At 36.2% G+C, this 22052-nt stretch overlaps 2 protein-coding genes across 5 annotated transcripts in view; both read left to right on the top strand.

Moving 5' to 3' along the window:
- Nucleotides 1-2150: 2150 nt before the first annotated feature.
- Nucleotides 2151-9149, top strand: LOC114478085 (eomesodermin-like). 2 transcript variants are annotated; one of them, XM_028470908.1, is made up of 7 exons: nucleotides 2151-2266; nucleotides 3413-4030; nucleotides 5410-5564; nucleotides 5762-5883; nucleotides 6641-6799; nucleotides 8081-8142; nucleotides 8246-9149. In XM_028470908.1, the coding sequence occupies exons 2-7, from the start codon at nucleotides 3543-3545 to the stop codon at nucleotides 9030-9032; spliced, it is 1773 nt and encodes a 590-aa protein (XP_028326709.1). In that variant the 5' UTR covers nucleotides 2151-2266; nucleotides 3413-3542; the 3' UTR covers nucleotides 9033-9149. The 2 variants fall into 2 exon arrangements, with proteins under 2 accessions (XP_028326709.1, XP_028326710.1); XM_028470909.1 differs by lacking the exon at nucleotides 2151-2266 and adding an exon at nucleotides 2874-2904.
- A 3032-nt stretch (nucleotides 9150-12181) lies between these two features.
- The window catches only part of LOC114477992 (ankyrin repeat and IBR domain-containing protein 1-like), a 34050-nt gene continuing 24179 nt past the window's right edge, over nucleotides 12182-22052 (top strand). The window contains exons 1-5 of one of the 3 annotated variants that reach the window (XM_028470737.1): nucleotides 12182-12336; nucleotides 16602-16887; nucleotides 18801-19101; nucleotides 19508-19690; nucleotides 20354-20471. In XM_028470737.1, coding sequence (XP_028326538.1) covers nucleotides 16700-16887; nucleotides 18801-19101; nucleotides 19508-19690; nucleotides 20354-20471 — 790 coding nt within the window. In that variant the 5' untranslated portion in view covers nucleotides 12182-12336; nucleotides 16602-16699. Of the gene's footprint in view, nucleotides 12337-12464; nucleotides 12595-16601; nucleotides 16888-18800; nucleotides 19102-19507; nucleotides 19691-20353; nucleotides 20472-22052 lie in introns of those variants that run through there. The other 2 variants (XM_028470739.1, XM_028470738.1) reach the window with 2 other exon arrangements.

Raw genomic sequence — 22052 nt, 5'->3', positions numbered from 1 at the left:
CACCAGCTGCTTTGACCAGTGTTCCTGGCATGGCCTGAGACCAACAGACCTTCTGCTGCCAGCAGGGTGGCAGTGGCCCAGGGCACTGCAGCGATGGCTGGGTCACCAGCTTTTCCCTTTGCCTTGGCATTAACACTGGAAGGGTGACCAGCAGGATGACAAGATGTTAGGAGCAGCCCTTTAGATGTGTCAAAAAGCAAGCACAGCAAGGGAAAGCTGTTCAATGAGCATTACAGAGTCGGAGGGAGAGCGTTTGGCAATCTAATGAACGGCCAAGCAGTCATTTTTGTGTATAGACGGGATTGAAATGTGATTTTCTTAATGATTTGCATTGATGAAGATCTTAAAAGAAGTCAGTTTAGCTCACTGGGTTCCCCATCTCTGTCCTGGAGGATGGCAGGTTTCAGATAACCCCTTTTAACAACACTATCTGACTCTGATGAAGGTGTCATCATGCAGAAAGCATCATCAAAAGCTGATTTTTGCAAGCTTTTCATCAGGAAAGTCTATAGATTCTACACAAAATGTAGAAATGCGCATCTTAGAATGAAATAGAACATAAAGTAAACAGTGAGGTCAAAATACCAAAGGATGAAATCCCAACTGAAAAAATTCCATTCCAACCCCATGAGAAAAATGGACAAAACCTCAAATCTCAAAATATTAAATAATGACATGAATTTATTACAATTATGGTTTTTGGTTAGACATTCAATAAATGGAGAGTGAATTTAATAACTGGGACATTTCTAAAGAAGAGTTGGGAATGTAAAAAAGTATTTGGGATGTTGGGATGTTTTAATGGATTCCCAAGATGACATATGGAGATTTACAAAAAACAAAGTGGAAGTCATTTGATGTTTTTTTATATATATATAATAAAATTCAAACTTGTGCGGACTGTGTTTGTCTTGTAACAAAATAAAGAAAAGCAAAAGATCCAGCCTGTACAAGAACAATTCAATATCATTGCTACACATAAATTATCATCTTAAAGCAGCAAAGAAAAAACACCACCGCAAACATGTTACAACCTGTATAAAAATAGCTTTAGTTCAAAATATAAAGCTGAAGGAACCACTTGTATGCACACCATGACCCTAAAACAATCAAACCGACTCTTCTTTGGCAGAACATTGACAATCATCAGGAGTGTATTAGCCATAGACGGTCTGCTGTTCAAACTGTTTTGATTTGTCCTGTTTGATGTGCAATGCATTTCTTTCAGGGGAGACGGCTTCCATCACTAATCCTCTTACGGTCTTTATTATGTTAAATTTTGACTGAGCACACAGCAGCTGCTTTATTGCCTTGGCTTTGTGGGGAGAGGTGATAAATGCAGCCGAGGTCAGCGCAATTTGGGGAAAAAGATACGATGGAGATGATAGATCAAATGGTAATGGTAAAGAGTTGTCACTGTTGTCAGATAAAAACATGAAGGAATTGAAAGGAACAGCAACTACGGGTTAATGGGTTAATCACTTTGGACACTCTGATTTCAGTATTTGAAATAAAGTCACTAAAGAATATTTCAAATCAGAGTTTGACAAGTATGTGATTTAGTCTTTATGTACACTATAGCATTATGTTGAAAACTGACACATGGAAAAATCAGATGAGTTATTTACTGTAATATGAATGTGAATATGGACCATCTGACTTCAGTGTTTCTTGGAGAAGAGGTGAACAACTTTGATTAAAATGTGTCTCTCTTTGTGTAAGCATGTCATAGAGAAGACTGTCTATTGGATGTTGTGCTATTGGTTTTTGTGTGGTAAAGTTGGTCAGAATTCAGCTAAAAAATGGTGTTTTTCCAGCTTTCGTGAAAACATGAAATTGATTGGGACGCAGTGATCACATTTCAGTACACAAAACTCTGATGATGCTGTCCTGATGATGATGATGATGATGTGAGGATGGATGTAGGCTGATTCACTCACATACTTTGTGTGTGTGTGTGTGTGTGTGTGTGTGTGTGTGTGTGTGTGTGTGTGTGTGTGTGTGTGTGTGTGTGTGTGTGTGTGTGTGTGTGTGTGTGTGTGTGTGTGTGTGTGTGTGTGTGTGTGTGTGTGTGTGTGTGTTTGTGTGCGTGTGTGTGCGTGTGTGTGTGTGTGTGGTGGGGTGTGTTCTAATAACAGTTCTCAGTGCGTCACGGCCACAAGGAGAGGCAGCAGCCTTCGAACAGTCATTGTCAAAAATGTTCGGCACAGTCTAAGTTCTAATAGCCTGTTCATTGTAAACGGACCCAGGAGGAAGGAGTCGCTTGGTAAGTTCATGTTTTCATTATTTTATAAATAATAATATTAATTTTATACTTTGTGGGTTATTTATATATATTTTTTTAATGGTTTTGTTTAAATTTTCTACACCAATTGTTTGGAAAATCGTCCTTTGGTGGTGAAATCATTCAGATTTAGCACATTTAATAACATCTGACTGTCGGATCCATGAAACATCAAAGATTTCCTCAAACGGAAAAATAATTGGTTATTTGGTGTTTTTTCCACATATGTTATCCCGTCGGGACTTGCATCGAAATTGAATAAATACAAATTAATTACCTCTGAATAGAAAGGGATTAGTTTACCATTTACTGACAACAAGCAGTTTTTTTTTTTAAATGAATATAATTAACAAAACGAATATACTAATGAAACATACACATTTGATAGATTTTACACTACTAGAATTTGTGATTTCTAAACAAATAAAGACATCAGCAAAAGTTGCAAACCAGGGTTTTCTATTTACAGTCACTTAAATAATAACAATAATTAAAAAAACTAAATAAAAAAAAATATATATATATATATATATATATATATATATATATATATTCTTTTTTTTTTTTTTTTTTTTTTTTGCAGCCTATCCACTGACAATCAGCAATTGTAGTGTGCAAATGTATGTATTCCGTTTTTGCTTTTATTGTGCAATGTCCTTCCCTCTTTCTCTCTGTACTGTGTACAGGCCCGTGTGTATGTATATCTTCAATTTGTTTTATTACGCTGTTTATTTATCTGCTGCTGCTGAAACACTGCAAATGTCTCCTTTGTGGGACAAATAAAAGTTATCTTGTCTTATCTTAATCTCTTTATTAATATGTCTCCCAAAAACCCCAGACAAAATTAAACATTTTCGCCTAAACTTATTTTAAAAGCTTTTTAAACACAATATACTTCAATAGATGTTGAAGAGAATTGTTTTAAGGCTACATAACATGCAAACAATAGAACACTATATACATATAAAAAAGAGGGGGAAACCGTTTGAGTCTCAAGATAAAAACACCTCAAAGAAGAAGAAAAACACCGATACTCCCACTGATATGTTCACGTCACTGATTCATTAATTGGCATTTGAATGAGGCCTTTTAAATTCATCAGGGACCTACTTATCCTTTCTCTCCAAGAACCAGATTCTTGTGGACGCCCGAACACGCTTGAACCCGGACCAACGGATGTAGAGACAAGAAGTGAAGACGCACCTATTTATAGGACCAACCTGGGACTGACACACACTGCTCACGCCGGTCGGTGGTCATGCTGGGCGGGGAAGGAGAGAGCAGCACATACCCCACCTCCAAGGACGCCACGGAGGAAAGGCGCAAGGCTCCGGCTGAGGACGGACTAGAGCCCGCTGCGAGCGTTCGATACCCAGAGCAGGGTCTGGCTGTGGATCGTTACTACATGTCACCAACTTTCTCTAAGCAGAGTCCGGAGGGATTCTTACCGTACAGCCCTAGCGGGACGGTGTACACTCCATCCAGCGCAGGCAGGTATCCATCCTCCCTTCACCTGGGATTCCCCTCCTCAACCCCGGGCCGCAGTCACTTCAGCCCGGCCTACCAGCTCGCACAGAGTCCCGGCTGCATCTACGCTCCATACACCGGCTCAGGGTCCGATCTCACCGGCATGGCCCTACCCACCGCGGGCCCCGGAGCGAGGGCCCAGGTCTACCTTTGCAACCGGCCGCTGTGGCTCAAGTTTCACCGGCACCAGACAGAGATGATCATCACCAAGCAGGGCAGGTGGGTAGGACACTTAGAGTCCATTTATAGAAGAAAATATCTAATAGTCACTGTTATTATTGTCATCTAAAATAGTTTTCAACTGCATTTGACAATAACTAGACCAGGGGTCACCAACATTCCTGAAACTGAGAGCTACTTCAAATGTACTGAATAAAAATGGCTACCTGATACTACATTTTTACGGTTTCACTTTAATTAAATGGTAAGATAATGAGGAAAAACTAGCAGTAACCTAAAAAAGGTTAGAAATGTTTCAACATGCAACACTCCCCCCCCCCCCCCCCCCCCCCCAAGTCATGCAATTGTTTCATTTTCATTACATTTCATAGGAAATCTTTATTTTCCTATTAACTAGCCACTAATTAACAACTTTTTTAAAAACTAAAACATATAAAATTTGTACAAGTGAACAGATTTGTATTATTTTAGAAAATTCCACTTTATTTTTTTTTAATTTTTTTAACAATCTGGAGCTTCTTTAACAAAATCCTCTCTGCAACAAATTTGCCCCAATGTTTCAGTGATTTAATATAATAATAATAATATAATATACATGAGCAAAAACTATAAAATATATTTCGTCCATAAATGAAAACATAATTAGAACTTTGTCACATAGGACGAAATCCAATCCTAATAGTCTATTGGTCAATATTTTTTTATTTATTTTGGCGACTAAAATGTTTGTCATAGTTTTCGTCAACTACATTTGTTTAAGTGGCAATAAGTAGACTGTGACTAATTTAATATACAGTATATACATCACAGCAAAAACTATATCAAAAATGTTCCATAGTTTTGTTCATAAATAAAAACGAAATTATAATTTTGTCACACGCGACGAAATCCAACCCTTATAGTCTATTTTTGTCGTAGTTTTCGTCAACTACATTTTTTTTAAAGTGACTATAACTACACAATGACTAATTTAATATAATATATATCTTAGTGAAAACTATATCAAAATGTATTTGATCCATGAATAAAAAAACAAATTAGAATTTTGTCACATGGGAAGAATTCCAATCTTAATTCATGTGATCATGTGGTTTTACACATTGATCACATCAAATCTGTCTGTGTATTTTTACAAACATTAATATCATTTCATATGAGTTTGATTAATGGTAATTTAATCTTCTTTTTTTTTTTAAATGCATGAACTGTTATCCTGTAAAATATTTAGTTGAAAAAAATCCTAATGTCTTTTAGTTTGGCTAATACTAGACTAACTGAAATAGTCCTGATGACAACATTTTGACTGAAACTACATTGTATTTTAGTTTGTTTTTTCACGACTATGACTACCAGTTTTCTGTCAAATAAACACTGCTATTGTATTGTTTTGTGTGTGTGTGTGTGTGTTTTCCCTGCAGGCGGATGTTCCCCTTTCTCAGTTTTAACATTGCTGGGCTGAGTGTGACCACACATTACAATGTGTTTGTGGAGGTTGTGCTGGCGGATCCAAATCACTGGAGATTTCAGGGAGGCAAATGGGTGACATGTGGGAAGGCGGACAACAGCAGCCATGGTACTTTCATTCATTAACTTCACTTTTCCACTTTACAGCATTTTTGTTTTTAAAGTAGCTTATACCACAATTACATTCAGGTCATAGCAACAAAATTAAATACTGCACCTTATTGTTCTTGTTTTTTTTTTTTTTTTGTTTTTTTTTTTAAAAAAGGATATTTTCTTGATGGATACTGGTGTAATTCTAAATTTTAGGATACAAAGTCTACATGCACCCAGAGTCTCCAAACACAGGAGGCCACTGGATGAGACAGGAGATCTCCTTCAGTAAACTGAAGCTCACCAACAACAAAGGAACCAGTCACAATACATCACAGGTACTGTAAAGAAGTATTATTATTATTTTGTACTGTTTTATCATATTTCATCATTTCTTTACTTTTTATAAAGATTTATTTGAATTAAGAAAGGAACAAAATCATGTATTTTTTTTTAATAATGAGTGGAGACTTTTCTCTGTGAACAATACCTGAGTTGAGGAATCATTCACTGGAGGATGTAACTCCTTACATTCCATGCATTTGTATATATTATAGTGGCATCAATTAGATTATCACAGTGTTTTTCAACCTTGGGGTCGTGACCTCATGTGGGGTCATCTGGAATTGAATTGGGGTCGCCTGAAATGCCTAGTAATTGATAAAATATAATAATAATAATTACTGTTTAAAATATATGTATTTTTTCTATCTTTAAGTTATTCATTTTTCAAATTAAAATACAACACACAATCTTAAACAACTGTAGTCACTACTTCCACTTTCCCAAGCTGGCGCAACCTGTCACTAATCCTGGCTACTCTGTGTTTGTAACACAGTATAAAAACTAATTGTAGAAGAAAAAAAATTAAGAAATTTGTGATATTAATATGAGGTTACGATCCACAAAACGTTGGGAAACACTGGATTATCATCATAGCAAATGTAGACATATATTTACCTGCAATAAATAGTGACTCCATAACATACAATAGATAATAAAAGTATGTATATAAATCTATAAGGCAATGTTGTTGATGTTTTATGCTTTACTTGGTGTTTTCCTTTTGAAATTCTAACATTTTTGTTTTGTTAGATGATTGTCCTGCAGTCGCTGCACAAATATCAGCCTCGGCTGCACATTGTGGAGGTGAGCGAGGATGGAGTGGAGGACGTCAGCAGTGAAGTAAAGACACAGTGCTTCACTTTTCCTGAGACCCAGTTTATAGCGGTTACTGCTTACCAAAACACTGATGTGAGTATATCGAAATAACATTGTTGTTGAATGGTTTTTTGTTATAGATCAGGGGTCACCAACACGGTGTCCGCGGGCACCACGTAGCCCGCACTGACCATGTGAGGGACCCTCCGGAGCTCTAGTCACCAATAAAATGTGATTTACTTTCCAGGATTCAAACTCGCAAAGATAAATATATGAAAGATGTAGTTAGTATTTAATAGAGTTAAATGCTGCTGATCATTTTTAGTTTTAAATCAACCATCTTACTTTCACTGAAACATTGTGACAAATGTTTATGGGTTATATATGATATGATATAATATACGTAGCAGACATAGGCAACTGACGGCCCGTGATCTAATTTTATGTGGCCCCCAAATTAAATGTACAGAATGACAGAAAAATACACAAAACAAGAACAAAAATACATTTAAAAAAAAATACAAAGAATTACGACATTGCAGGAAAATACTGGAAAAGACGAGAGAAAAATATAGACAAAAATGAAAAAAAGGACAACAGTAATACACAAAATTACCAAGAAAAATGTACAAAATTACTCAGAAAAACATACAAAATTACAGAACATGACAACAAAAGTACAGAAAAAGACAAGAAAAACACGAAATTTACCTCTGCAAACACAAAGTACTAACAAACAAGCAAAACGACAACAGAAATACACAAAAATTACTCCAAAAACTGCAAAATGGCAGTACAAATACACAACATGACTCCAAAAAACATATATTTTACAGGAAAAAGACACAAAAGGACTACAGAAATGCACAAAATGCCTCACGAGCAAGACAACAACAATCATATACAGAATGATAGACAAAGTTACTATAAAAACTCTATATTCTTTCCCGTATTAATGCTCAGATCGCTCATTATTCGAAATGCTGACGTGAATGTTGATCATGTGGCCCTCTGATCAAACAAACCCCTTTTTTCGGCCCCGCTGTGATAAAAGTTGCCTACCTGATGTATTTTTTAAAAACACGTGGTGGATTTTCTATAAAAGATTTAATGAAAATGAAACAATTGTTTAAATATGGAAACCTCAACATTTCCTACCTATTTAGGTTACTGCTAGCCTTCCTTATTATCTTAATCTCTAACTAAAGTGAAAATGTAATATTTAAGAACTACTTTTTTAACTGGTAGCCCTTTGGACTGTACGTTACCTATAAACAGTTTCAGAAAGGTGGCCCCTGTTATAGATAATGTCACACCTTGTTTGGTTTGCATTGGGACATGTTAACATGTGTGTTCTCTTTTTTCTTTTGTCAGATCACGCAGCTGAAAATTGATCACAATCCCTTTGCCAAAGGATTCCGAGACAACTATGATTCGTAAGTTTACACTGTTAACCTCTGGGAAAACGGACATGTTTTGTTTTACGCACCCAGCTCAGCTTCAGAGGACCCTCATACATTCTGCTCCTGTTCTTTACAGCATGTACACAGCCTCAGAGAACGATCGCCTGACACCATCTCCAGCTGACTCTCCTCGCGCCCACCAGATTGTCCCTGGCACTCGTTACACAATGCAACCCCTCTTTCAAGATCAGTTTGTCAACAACCTTCCACAGAATCGCTTCTACAACAGCGAGAGAGCCGTGCCCCAGACCAACAGCCTCCTCTCACCTCCGCCAGAAGACGGCTCCTCCCAGAGGTGGTTTGTCACCTCTATGCAGCAAGGAGGGACCAGCACAAGCACCAGCAGCAAGCTAGATCTCACACCCTATGAGGGAGACTTCTCTAGCTCCTTGTTGCCTTATGGCATTAAATCTCTGTCCATGCCAACATCTCACGCTCTCAGCTACTACCATGATTCGCCCTTTACCTCCATGCCAACAGGATGGGGGCCCAGGACGCCATATCAGCGAAAAGGTGCTCCCAGTCTGCCATGGTCTCCCAGGCCCAGTCCTACAGCAGGTTTCCCAGATGATTCAGACAAACTGAAACCACATCAGGAAGAGGAGATGAATGGGAGTGGACCTGTGATCTCTGCTTGGACAGAGACACAGGCAGCATCTCTCCCCGTAGACAAGTCGGATTCCTACTCGTTGGCCTGCAAGCGAAGGCGTTTGTCCCTGAACGGGCCGAGTACTGGTGATTCACCAACCAGCACCAAGTGTGAGGATTTATCCTCTCTGGTGTCCAACAGTGGCTCTTACAGCAAGGAAGCCCTGCAGCCCAAAGGGATGTCACATTACTACCCCTTTTACACAAATCACTGAAGGTTTTCTCTCAAAAAGAGACAATAGTGTCTTTTTTTATTCATGGCTCAAAAACAAAACAACTATATATGATTGCTGTTTTCATCATTAAAGCTCATACGTTTGGTTCAGTAATGACAAAGCTTTCTTCTTCATAAAGTGGTGACAAGAATTCCTACAGCAGATCTTTGTTTGTAACATGCCGTGTTTGCAAATTTGAATGTGCCAAAGCATCAATTAAAAATTTCTGAATGATTTGTTTCTAAAATCAGTGTTACATATAAGTTATTGTTGCATACATTTATGTAGCTTTACGCAGAATAAATGGGATTATTTATAAACCCTGGTTAAAAAAAATAACGTGCTGTTAACTGTGAGAATTAAAAGATGTAAATAGCTTCATTCAAGGTTCACAGATTTGATAATAAAATATGTAAAGCCTATTATTATATTTGTGGTTATTTCACCATGGTAATGAATGCAGTGATGTTGGAGAAAACATAAACATCACAACACATGTAACGATTCAACTTGAATGTAGATTTCATTTATTGATAACATGTTTCAGGGAATTTATTACGTTATGTTTTCTGAATAAAACAAAAATTTTAGCCTCAGTAAGTCATTAGAATATGTCATAAAGATTTTTAGTATGACTGTAGATAATTTAGCTAACTGGAAACTTGTTATTGCACTATATTAACTATAGAGTTCAGACTCAAAGGACTCATTTCAAATGTTGAGGAGTGACTGGACTTTATTCTATTCCCACATACAGTAGGCATACTGTTAAACCAACCAAGATCAGAAAACCTTTTGCTGTTTATAAAAATAAAAAATAAAAGCCTTTGTTATCATTTTTAATCAAAATAAATAAATAAGCCCGTACTCAAATGAAGGAAAAACTGATTTCAGTGCAATAATTTTAAGAGTTGAACTTTTAGACCAAAAAAAAAAAAACATTAAATGTTATGTTGGTATTTGTTCAATGAGTATCATAAAGACATTAAACACTTGGGATTGATCTTTTTTTTTTTTTTTTTTTTTATTTTTTGACTGACGAATCGGAAATCCAGAGATGGCAAATGTATTAGTCTTCAGTACTCAAGTAAAAGTATAGATATTTGAATCAAAAATGACTGTTAAAACTTAAAAGTAAAAGCATTGACGTTGCTCCTTTACTTGAGTAAAAGTAAAAAAAAAGTACAAGCTACTAAATGTACATAAGTAAAACAAATTACAACTGTCCCTTCAATAATAAGACAGGGTTTTAAAACCAGCAAATCCCATATCTTTCTTATTTTTTTTTAAGAACTTGCATAATCTCTTAACTTTGAACACGTGGAGAATTTAGCACTCATAATAAGCAAAATGTGTAAATAAAATGTGTCAAGAAAACAAAAGTGAAAATGCTCCAATAAACCCTGAGCAGCTTTGAGTTTCACCTTTCTGTTGATTTGCGTCTTTCCACATCGTGACGTCATCTTGGAAGGTCTTAAAAGTAACGAGCTCATTTTTAAAACGTAAGGAGTAGAAAGTAGAAATAATTGTTTTAAAAAGTAAGGAGTAAAAGTAAAAAGTTGCCAAAAAAAAAAAAAAAAAAGAAATACTCAGTAAAATTCAGATACCAGAAAAAAGTACTTAAGTACACTAACAAAGTATTTGTACTTCGTTACATCTGTGGAAATCCCATACAGAGGCTGTTTGTGACTCCTGAACTATCATCATGTGAAGTGCTCGTTTTCTGTGGAGTCTGTCGCCACCTAGTGAGTGGTTTTGCTACTGCAGAATTATCTTGACAAAAGCTGCTACAGTTGCATGAAAAGTAAGGAATTTATTAGATTTCTGCATAGATTGAACACAAAAAAAAAAAAGGAAAAAAAAATGTGATCTGATTTATATCTAGCTCACAATAATATACAGATACAGCCTTCTTAAACCAAGGTCTCACAAATAATTATATGTTTAATGTCTTATTGAACACAGGCTATGCCGTTATCATATTCATCAACTTTAATACATACATACTCTTTAAATGAAATGTACCCTATTACTCAGTTAGTAACCCCTTGTTTTTATTCACATTTGTTTACATGTTTGCCTCTGAACTGATCTGATTTAGAACTGATTTATTTATGTATTTATTTATTTATTCCCATTTCCAAGGAATATGGGCCTGCTTTTCCTCCTGACATTCTATGACTAATTTTAACCGTCTTCAGAGATGCAAATAGTAAAATTAAGAAATGAACTTTTTCCTATATTTATATTTATATATATAGGAAAATATTTTAAATCTGGGAATATATTCTCTTAAGTATTTGGTAGTTTGTTCTTCAACACATTCGGAAGGAATGTGTAGAATAATAAGGCCACATTATTATTATTATTATTATTATTATTATTATTATTATTATTATTATTATTCCATTGATGTTGTTGAATGACAGCAGGTGGAAAAACTGTCTTGTGGAAACATACAGTGTATGAAATAGGATATAAAATTTGTCATTATGTTGAAAATAAATTCATAAATGTTTCCAAGTAAAGTATCCCTGGTTGGGAACCACTGACCTACATAAGGGCCTCTTTGCTGTTAAGTTTGTTTGTTTTTTCAACAGCACTGAGAAAAAAAAAGAAGAAAAAAAAAGATACTGGATTTTATTATTGCAAGTATTTTTCATTTAATTGAAAAAGTGAAAACAAATGTCCATGTTGGGGATAAAGTGCAACTGCAAAGTTTTAACAAAGAATGTTAAATCCCCTCTAGGTTTGATTAAATAACAACCTGCCAAACCAAAAATGAATCACTCAGCATTAAAATAAAAACCCAAAAAAACAAAAACAAAAAAGAGACAGAGAGAGAGAGAGAGCGCGCTATCATGTAAAACGCATTTTAAACTTGTTTTTCAACAGTTTGTAAAGGAAGAGAGACTCTTGTCGATTTCGATTTTAAATCAATTAATCGTGCAGCCTTAATAGAAAGGTACATTTTAAACAAGTTGTACTTCTGATTGAACCTGAACTGTTTCCAAAGTACATTTGTATATTCGTGTCATACGTTTATGATGCGTGTTTAGGGTAAAGCGTTAATTTCAACCGCTAAAGTTAAAAAAAACAAAAAAAATAAAACACTTTTTTTCTCCGGTTTTGTGAAAACCTGGCAACCCCAGGAGAAGCCCAAGCACAATCAACGGAGAGTTGAAAACATTAAAACAGTCAGTCACCGCACATTGTTATTTACACACAAAAATCGCTTCACTTCAGTGTTGGCGACTTTTTAGTGTCCAAGAACGCAACTTAGTGGATGATGCGTCTCGTTTCTGTAAGTCTGAGCGTTTGTTTGTCACAGTTTTCCCGAGTTTACCAACTGTGTTAGCTAGTGTTAAGGTGGCTAGCGGTGCGATCATTAGCTAGCTAGCCGTGCCGCTAGCCGTGCCTGCTGACGTTTATCCACGCAGGTGCTAGCGTCATGATGCCCTCATTGTTTGTGAATAACATGCAGCTAACTAACAGCGTGGGGCTTAATGGTTAAGCTGACGCTGTCAGCACATTATAAAGCTTGGGGCTAACTCAATGTAAGGTCAGTGACAGTTGTTTGTCTTTTTATTACACTGTAGTGTGAATAACTGTACATGTACACAATCCAACACGCTGCTGTCTGTTTTTAGCTAGCTAAAAAAAAAAAAAATGGTAAACAGGACACAGCATGGGGAAAGGCCTGCATAGAGGAGTTTAGTGGCAGCTACGCAGACACGGTTAGACCTCCATATTGTTTAGGTTAACTACTGCTAGGGGATCAGGTTAACTATAGTCTATAGGGCTGGGGTTCTCAACTGGTCTCACCCTGAGACCCACATTTTGCCACGGTCATTAAATCGCGAGAATTCAACCAACCAAATTTAGCTTTTAAAAAATAGCTGTTGAAAACACATATTTAGTCATTAAAAAAAATAAAAATAAAAATAAAATATATATATATATCAAAAGAAAAGTTACTTTCAAAATAAAAGAATAGTCCAACATGAGAAACAATAAGTATGTATTTATTTTAGACCAGCTGTTTGTGACCCACCCAGAACAGGTCTGACACACTTTTGGGTCCCGACCCACCGATTGAGAATCGCTGGCCTAGGGCATACAGAATTACATGACATAGTTGATCAAAACGGTGGGCAAAGGTAATGTTATTATAAGTGAGGGGTAGGGGTGAGATTGGCAAAGATGTTGCAATACGATACGTATCATGATACTTGGGTCACGATACAATATTATCGCGATATTCGGCCCAATTAATATCAAAATTAAACGTAGAGATGAAAAATCAAGTTGCTGTATATGTTCATCAGAAAATATTGATCATTCAGAGGACCAATTGAGTCAAAACTATTTGCTTCAAAACATCCTATTTATTATTTATTATTAGTGTTTTTGCACATTTTCACTGAAAAAAGAAAACGCAGTGTTACACACTGCCATCATAAAATAAAGTGCAACAAGTTTCTTTTCACTGAAACTACTGTGTAGAAGTCTCAAAGTAACCATGACAACACAATGACGGCATTGTAACAACTGTGAGTGAGAACATTAAGGATGAATTAACCTGAGTTACTGACAATGCACAAAAATAAGAAATAATTATATTTTCTCCTGTTGTGTCAGTTTAAACACTGATCTGAACAGATGATTATATGAAAATAAAATGTTTGTGCATACATAAATATTGCAGGCATTACACACTCTCATCATAAAATTAAGTGCATCAAGTAACCATTGCAACACATTGAAAGCATTGTAACCACTGAAATATTGCACAAATACACAAAAATTATGAATAATGATAAAACAAAAAAATCGATTTAAATTTGACACCCAAAAAATTGCGCTACGTCGTGAAATCTATTTTTTTCACACCCTAGTGAGGGGTAACAGTCTGTTTGTGCTACTTGTGCTATTGACCTCATTGTTTATATCTTATCCAGTTTCAATTGATCTGGCGTAATTGCTTGGCTCCTCAAATTTATTTATCCACATAATTGGCCCATTACACAACTTTAAAAAAAAAATCAATAAAGCACATTACGTTTAAGTGTCTGTGTTTATCATGTTTATAGTGCTCTACTCATGCAAATTCAAACAGCTCAAACTCATCTTCTGTTTGATGGACCAAAAAAAAAACCTCACACGAAGGATCTAACTTATCAGCTTTAACTTTTATACACACTGAAAGGGTATTTGTATCTTTTGTCATTTGAAGATTACATATATTTGCTTTATGATAGGGGTGGTTAATCAGTCTAATTTCTCGGTTCCATTCTGATTTTTGAAGTCTTGATTTGATTACGAACCGATTTACCATTATTCATGATCATTGATTTTATTTGTTGTTAATTTCAGGAAGTTCATTTAGTCTTTTTTTTTTTTTTAAATATATGTTAATTTTGTTTATTCTGACAAGGTTTTTCAGGAAATGTATGTAGATGTTTTGCTTTGTAGGGATACACCAAAGCAATCACTTCTGAAGAAGACTGGCAGTTGACCGTTGAAACATGTCAAGAGATGAAACATTTCCTGAAAACCCTTGTTTGAACATTATTTGACTTCAATATTTATAATCCCCTGGTTTGTATTAACATTTTAATAATTTGAATAATCAATCTTTGGAAATTTAAGAATAGATTAATAATCATCATCAATAGTAAAATCGTTATTCAATTGTTTTTTTTTTTTTTTTAAATCAATTTTTGGGGGAAAAACACTTTTCACTTCCCATTTCTTTTCTGACTCTTTAAATGACACAATTTTGAACAAACGCAAGAACAATCAAGCAACCCGCCCCTTCTGCTGAAGCGTATGAATACATTCAGCGCATTAGCATTGGTTGTTGGCTATAACGTTACTAGTCAGTAATACATAGAGGTGTCCCGATCCGATATTGATATCGGTTATTGGTCCGATATCAGCCAGAAAATGAATATTGGATTTTATCGGACTGCATCTAAAATCACTGATATAAGCTCTCCAATAAAGTTTTCCGCTCCAGCACTTCTATCCATTGATGACTGTGGTTCACACTTGAACATAGTAACCTACTGTTGCAGGCAATTTTTCTCTGTTTGAGTAACATCACTGGATCAAGCCTTTTTTAACATTCCACACTACAAAATAAGTTATAAAAGTATGCATGATTTGTGCTGATATTGTATTGGGACATTATCGGTACTGGCCGATTCGCAAGGCTGCAATATTGGCATCATATCAGAAGTGAAAAAGTTGTATTGGGACATTCCCAGTGATACATATTGCTAAATTGCATAAATGGGAGAAATAAATGGCCATTCTGATGGATACCGTGGGAAATGAGCACTATCAGAATCTGACTCAGTCAATTTCTGGCTCTGATGGCTCAAACTGGTAGGGCTGGTTCTGTCCAATGACGCTGCTAGCGCCAGCTTCCATTGTTACTGTAGGTTACTTCCTAGTACAGTACACGGAGGCGGTTCCAGTGCCTCTAACTGACACGCCCCCAGCGTTTCAGAGCAGAGAGAAGTGCTAGTTTTTTCATGATTTTGAGACCTCATTTCATATTCTTCACTTTTTTTTTTTTTACCATCTTTCAATTTTGGCTCAGTGGTCAATGACACATGTTTCTGTGGTGTGACAAACCCATAACACAAATTTATTTCTGCTTTACACGAACTTTAATATAATGTGATTGAAACTGTAATTTGTGCAATATCAGCAGGTTGTCCCTTGTTCATTTGGCACAATAAAAATGCTAGAAATGTACTTTCAAATAATTGCCTTTTTTCATACACTTCGCCTCACAGGCTTTAATCAACTCTCTGGAAGGCTAGATTTAGCCCTCAGGTTCTTTTTCACCACATTACTGCTCATTGTCATGTAATCTATTTACAATTTTTTTTATCAAACATTTTTTAAACTACATTCCCTGCTCTTTGGTTGAATACCACATTTAGATTTGGTTTTGTGGTGTCATTTACCAGACTTATGTGTGCTAACGTACTACTGATTGTCTGCTATAGAGTTTGTTTTGCTTGGTACCAAAAATACCGTGTAGTGAAAAACAGTCCTGACCATATGGTGCTCCGGTGGAAGCCACATACTGAATCCCTGCATGTTGTTCATGAGCTAAGGATATCTTGCTCCACAACAACACAACAAGTCCCAGCCTCAATGGAATGGGTTTGCATTGGCACAGGGATCCGGAAGCTCCTGGTGATAGCAGAGGAAGTCTTGTCTTATTCTCTGTATGAGCTTTGTTCTTGCTATGTTTAGTTCCCCCCCACCGCCACCACCACCCAAAAAAAAGGCAAAAGGGGGGAGGGGCCTACAGAGCAGAGATAACGCTGACACTGGTGCTTAGTATAAAATAGACTGGTCAACCTTGACGATGGGAGGCTTGTCCCTCAAAGGGAACTAGTTATTCATTTTTAGAGAGGTTAGAGACATTTATTTATGCTAAGGGACCATTTCTAGGGCAACAACAAGGCCTTTTTGAACTCAGAAAGTCATCTGATCCATCAATTTAAAGTATTATTTTTTTTTTTTAAATCTCCCACTCTTTAGGACAAGTACCATGCTGGATTTTTGGACTTGAAGAAGCTGAAAACAACTTGCAAAGTTGCTTTTGCCGTCATAGTTTGAACCTAAAGCGGAAGAAGGACATGGGCAACACTGCAACAAAGTTCCGTAAGGCGCTCATCAATGGAGATGAGTTGCTGGCCTGCCAGCTCTACGAGAGTAACCCGCAATTCAAGGAGGCTCTGGATCCAAACTCTTCGTATGGAGAGTCCTACCAGCACAACACTCCTCTACACTACGCTGCTCGACACGCCATGACACGCCTACTCAGGTCAGGATGACAACTGGAACTTTTTTAATAAATATGGATATTTTGAATTTAACAAATGCAGATGAATTGCTTCAGCTAATTATAATATTTCTGTATTTTATGTTGTTTTTTTTTAAAATATTACTACGTGTTCCTGTTCCATCTGTCTCCACATACCCATCTGTTAGTAGCACACAGGAATGCAACCTGCTCGGTTCGAATAATGAATGCTTGTCTTTCTTATAATTAAGTCTAACTATTAGACTTAAAAATAGGTGAATTTTGCATTCTTGCTTGACTTGAAAATGCAAAAGATTTATTATCAACCCCAAAGCATAGTTGAACAAAAGAAAAGAAAAACATGTCTATTAAAAATAATCTAAGCTGAACAAATATTGTTTTGATACTTTTGAAGAACCCAAAAGTGTAAAAATGTTAAGGGAATTCAAAGTCTGGGCAATATATCGAGATTCAAGATATATCAAGTTTTCTATTTTGGCGATATGGAAAATTATAATATCGCCTATATCGACATGTTTTTTATTTTAGAGCTTATTTTGTATTAAAATACTTGTTTTAGGAGTTGCTGCTTTGGCTACTTCTCAGAAGAGCATGAAAAACACAGTTAGATGGATTTCTGATACAGACCTTCCCCTAAACAAGCCACACTACAGAACTCACTCACACATGCTGTCCCATAGAAGAGAAAAAGCTAAAAGTGGCACATATTGTGTATTATGTATTTTTGTTCTTTTGTGTATTTGTCGGTAATTTTGGATGTCTTTCGTTTTGTGTATTTTTTGGTATGTATGTTATTTTGTGTATTTTGTTGTCCTATTACGTATTTGTGTTGTTCTTTTGTGTATTTCTTCGTTGATTTGTGTATTGTCGTAATTTTGTGTATTTTTTGCTGTCATTTTGTGCATTTACTTTTGGGATCGCTAGTCGCCTATATTTGTGATAGACACACAAGTTATCGTATATCGCCATTTTGAGAAAAAATATTGAGATATTAGTTTTGGTAAATATCACCCAGCTCTAAGACTTTCCATATAATTTGTCACTTAGGTGAGCAACAAAAATGCATAGTCCTTTTTTTTTTTAATCCTGTTGTTAATTATCCCCCGCCACAAAGTGAAAGGGGGATAGAGGTTTGAGCTCCGTGTGTCCGTCCATCTGATAGGATAACCAAATTCGGTGTGTGGCTTCAGGGTATCAATACCTTGATGGAGTTCGAAAATGAGAAGTGCACAATTACTTTTTCTGGTGTTATTGCCCTTGTGCCATTTTTTTTTACTGTGGATGAGTTTATGTGTATATACTACTGTTGCCGTAGTAGTCGGAAGTCGCCGTCTTGATAGCCCATGGCCTACTGATCTCTACTAACTAAGTTCTTGTATTTTTGGCTTGAAAAAACACGCGTGGGAGTATGTTTAAGTGTACTGTTTGATAACACTCCTAAGACTGTGTTTGTGAAAGTTAAGCATAAAGGGTGTGTTATATAAATCACTGGCAATCGCAGTAAATGTTAGCATGAGCATATACATGGGGTTTCCCATAGACGTTAGCATGAAGCTAGTGGACTTTTTGTATAGTGGTATTTTTATACCCGCTACAAAGTGTGGAAAGGGGATATAGGTTTGAGCTCCGTCCGTCTGTCTGAGTTAAAGGGGACAGCTTTTCTCATAAACCGTTTAAGATAGGATAACCAAATGTGGTGTGTGACTTCAGAGTATCAGTGTTTCTGGAGTTATTGCCCTTGTTCCAATTTTTTTGGCGGGGGATGTTGATGACTGTCTTCTTGTTTGTTATTAGCCTGTGTAGTAGAATTAAATATTCCAAGTGTAAAGCCATAACCATCAGCGTTGTACTCAAAACTACCTCAGATTCAAATGACCTTAAATCTCTCTCTCTGTATATCTTATTACTTTCAGGTCTTTTCTCATCAGCAAGGATGGCAATCCGAACAAACGCAACGTGCACAATGAAACATCACTGCACCTTCTGTGCATGGGGCCTCGAATCTTGACCTCAGAAGGTGCACTGCAGCCTCGGATATCCCGACCATATGAGGATGAGCAGCGGCGAGCCGAATGTCTCCAAGTTATCCTTGCCTGGACCGGAGCGAAGCTGGACCACACAGAGTATGAGAGTGCTGATGTCAATGCCACCGACAACAAGAAGAACACCTGCCTGCACTATGCAGCTGCTTCAGGCATGAAGACCTGTGTAGAGGTGAGATTATAGAACATCTGTGCAAGTGAGGTTTAAAGTCAGGTGTAAGATTTGTATATTTATTTGTTTTTTAGGATGTACTGTATATCTGTAGTCAGTGATTCACACGTGAAATGTCATTAAAACCAATATTGTTTATATTTCCTTTAATCCTTACAATCCTTTACTTTTTTCTGCTTCTAAGACATTTTATATTTAAATATACACATCCAATGATACCTTATAAACCATTTTAAGCTGTATGACTAGGATTTGCGTCATACTGTTATGGACTGTTATGGACATCAGCATTCTAGGTTTTCTGCAATTTTTATTTTTATTTTTTAATTGAACACTTTTCTTATGTGCAGCATGCATCCTATTATTTAGATCTCAGAAAATGTCCTCCTTGTTTTTGTTTGATCAGTTCTTGGTGCAAAGAGAAGCAGACTTGTTTGCAGAGAATGAAAACCGTGAGACTCCATGTGACTGTGCAGAGAAGCAGCACCACAAAGAGTTGGCTCTGCGCCTCGAGTCACAGATGGTCTTCTCCCTGGCTCCTGAGGCAGAGGCCATAGAGGCAGAATATGCAGCCCTTGACAGAAGAGAGGTAAAGATGAACTCTAAAGCGGTAGTGGGCATGGACATCACTCCGTTGGTGTCAAAGGGTAACCACCACTGACCAGAAACGTCTTTTTACACTCTAGGAGACCATTGAAAATTTAAAAAGGTTGGTCATCTAATGTAGTTGTTGCTAAAGACTAGTTTTCAGTAGAATAGAGCCGCATTGTTGACGATGATCCTCAAACTGTAGAGTCTTTTTTAGAAGAGAGATTAAGAATTGAAAGAATCTAAGCTCAAGTTGTCGATAAGTAAAGTTATCTGGGAATTATTAACAGAATTCTAGTGATAACACTTGACTTGAAGGCCTAAGATTTTTTGATTTGCAGATATTTTCTAGTATGCATGGAATCACTAAAAATATCACTTTAAATATTCTTGCCCAGGCATTGTAACCGAAGTCGGTCGCCATGTTAGCTGATCAGAGCTGGGTGACTTCTGTGTCAGCAATAATCAATTATTAATATCTTGGTAATATGCAGTGTCCTGTTTCTTTTGGCACATCTTTGTCCACCCTCTCGCTGGTTTCATGAACCCACTTGTCTTCTTTCTAAATAACTGTTCTTCTATGGATACATTCCTCCTCTGGTGTTGTCCTCTTGTTTTTGAATACTTGCCCTCATCTTCTATTGTCTTTGACCCTTTCTGTAAGATGTATGAAGGCCTGCGACCTCAGGATCTGCGGAGACTCAAGGACATGCTGATAGTAGACACAGCTGACATGCTGCAAGCCCCACTTTTTACTGCAGAAGCACTGCTGCGTGCTCATGGTATGCTCACACATGCACATATAATGCTTGGTCAATAAAATATTGAATTCACTCCAGGTTGTTTATACAAATAGCAACATTATTATGTATAAAAACAAAAACGGTGTAGATAATGTATAAACTAATGTTACATTATATAACAAATTATATATTAGTGGTGGAACTCGATTAAAAAAAAATGTATTAGAGACTTTGTAATTAATTCATCTAAATGAATCGCCTCACAATATTTGCCACGAGAAGCAAAGTTACAGTCCCAGGCCCAATATATATGTGTATATACATTTATTGATTTTGAAACAAGGCGAAAATAGTAAAACAGTCACTATCTTAGCCATTGTATAGCACATTTTACTTTATATACATGACTAATACAGGTACCCCTTAATGATTTATTTTACTTGTTTACATTTTTTACGTTGGTTCTCATTTCTATCTCTTTATTAAGTTGACTTTGTCGTGGTGAATTACTGCAGGTTTATTGTTACTTTTGGTCATTTGGTTTTTGGGAGGAAAGAGAACCTTAGATGATGTTATGCTAACATAGATTAACAGAAGAATAAAATGTCATTTGGTTCCACTGAATTCCACCTGTAATGTGTTAACTGTTATCCTTGTTTAATTTTCTTTTTTCCCTGTCCACCAAATTAATTGCTAGTCCATCATTTTACGCTTTTGATAATTTGCATTTCCCACTCAATTTTTTTTTATATTCAAGACTGGTTGTGATTATTTGAAAAATTGGTTTTTAATGGCTAAAGGCATGAAGATGTCATATTCATTAATTTGTTTTAATTGAATGGAAATGGTAAGAATTTTTGTGACAGTTATTATACAAACGAGGCTATTAAAAGTCAGAGGGATTAGATTGGGGTGAAGTATGTCTTCAGGCTGATAAATGCCTAATTGCACTTTTGACTGGGTCACAGGCTATTTTTTGTAAAGGGGGGGTGCACTTAGGCACAGTAAATGAGGTATTAATTATTAATGCTAAAAGGCTCTCAAACCTGTTCTTATGCTAATGAAATATTTTATAGCTATTCTGAAGAAGAAAAGCAGGTGGCAGCAGTCCATCATAGAACAGATTTCCCTGGTCATCTTAAAATAGACAAGGGTTTGTGTATCTATGTAAGCTTGCAAAAAGGTAGGATTAAAAGTGTCTTTACTAATGGAGATATATGGGTACATGGACTTGTTTTTAATGATGTCAATGTTTTGTTTTGTTTTTGTTTTTTTTTTTACATTTTCTAATTAGAATATTACTACAATTTTACTTTTTCTACTTCTAAATCAACATTGATTTAAAAAAGACAAATCCTGACTAAAATCTGCCTTGTTTCTCCTGTCACAGACAGATTCTCTTACCCTTTCTGGAGCCCTTACAATTTGGTGTTTTACACTTTATCATCAGTGGAAAATCTATTAAACTACTTTCCTCCACATTCAATTTCCAGAAAAGGAGGCACGTGTCTATCCAATTTGTCGTTTTGGACTTTGACATGAGAAAACCTGGAACAAGCCGGCATGAGAGAAACAGAGAAAATAGTGATTTTTTTTTTTTTTTTTTTTTTTTCAAAATAT

The sequence above is a fragment of the Gouania willdenowi genome, chromosome 16, assembly GCF_900634775.1.
Source record: "Gouania willdenowi chromosome 16, fGouWil2.1, whole genome shotgun sequence".
NCBI classification, from domain to species: Eukaryota; Metazoa; Chordata; class Actinopteri; order Blenniiformes; family Gobiesocidae; genus Gouania; species Gouania willdenowi.
The sequence above is the reverse complement of the archived record's forward strand: the minus strand, read 5'-3'. Positions and strand labels throughout refer to the sequence as shown.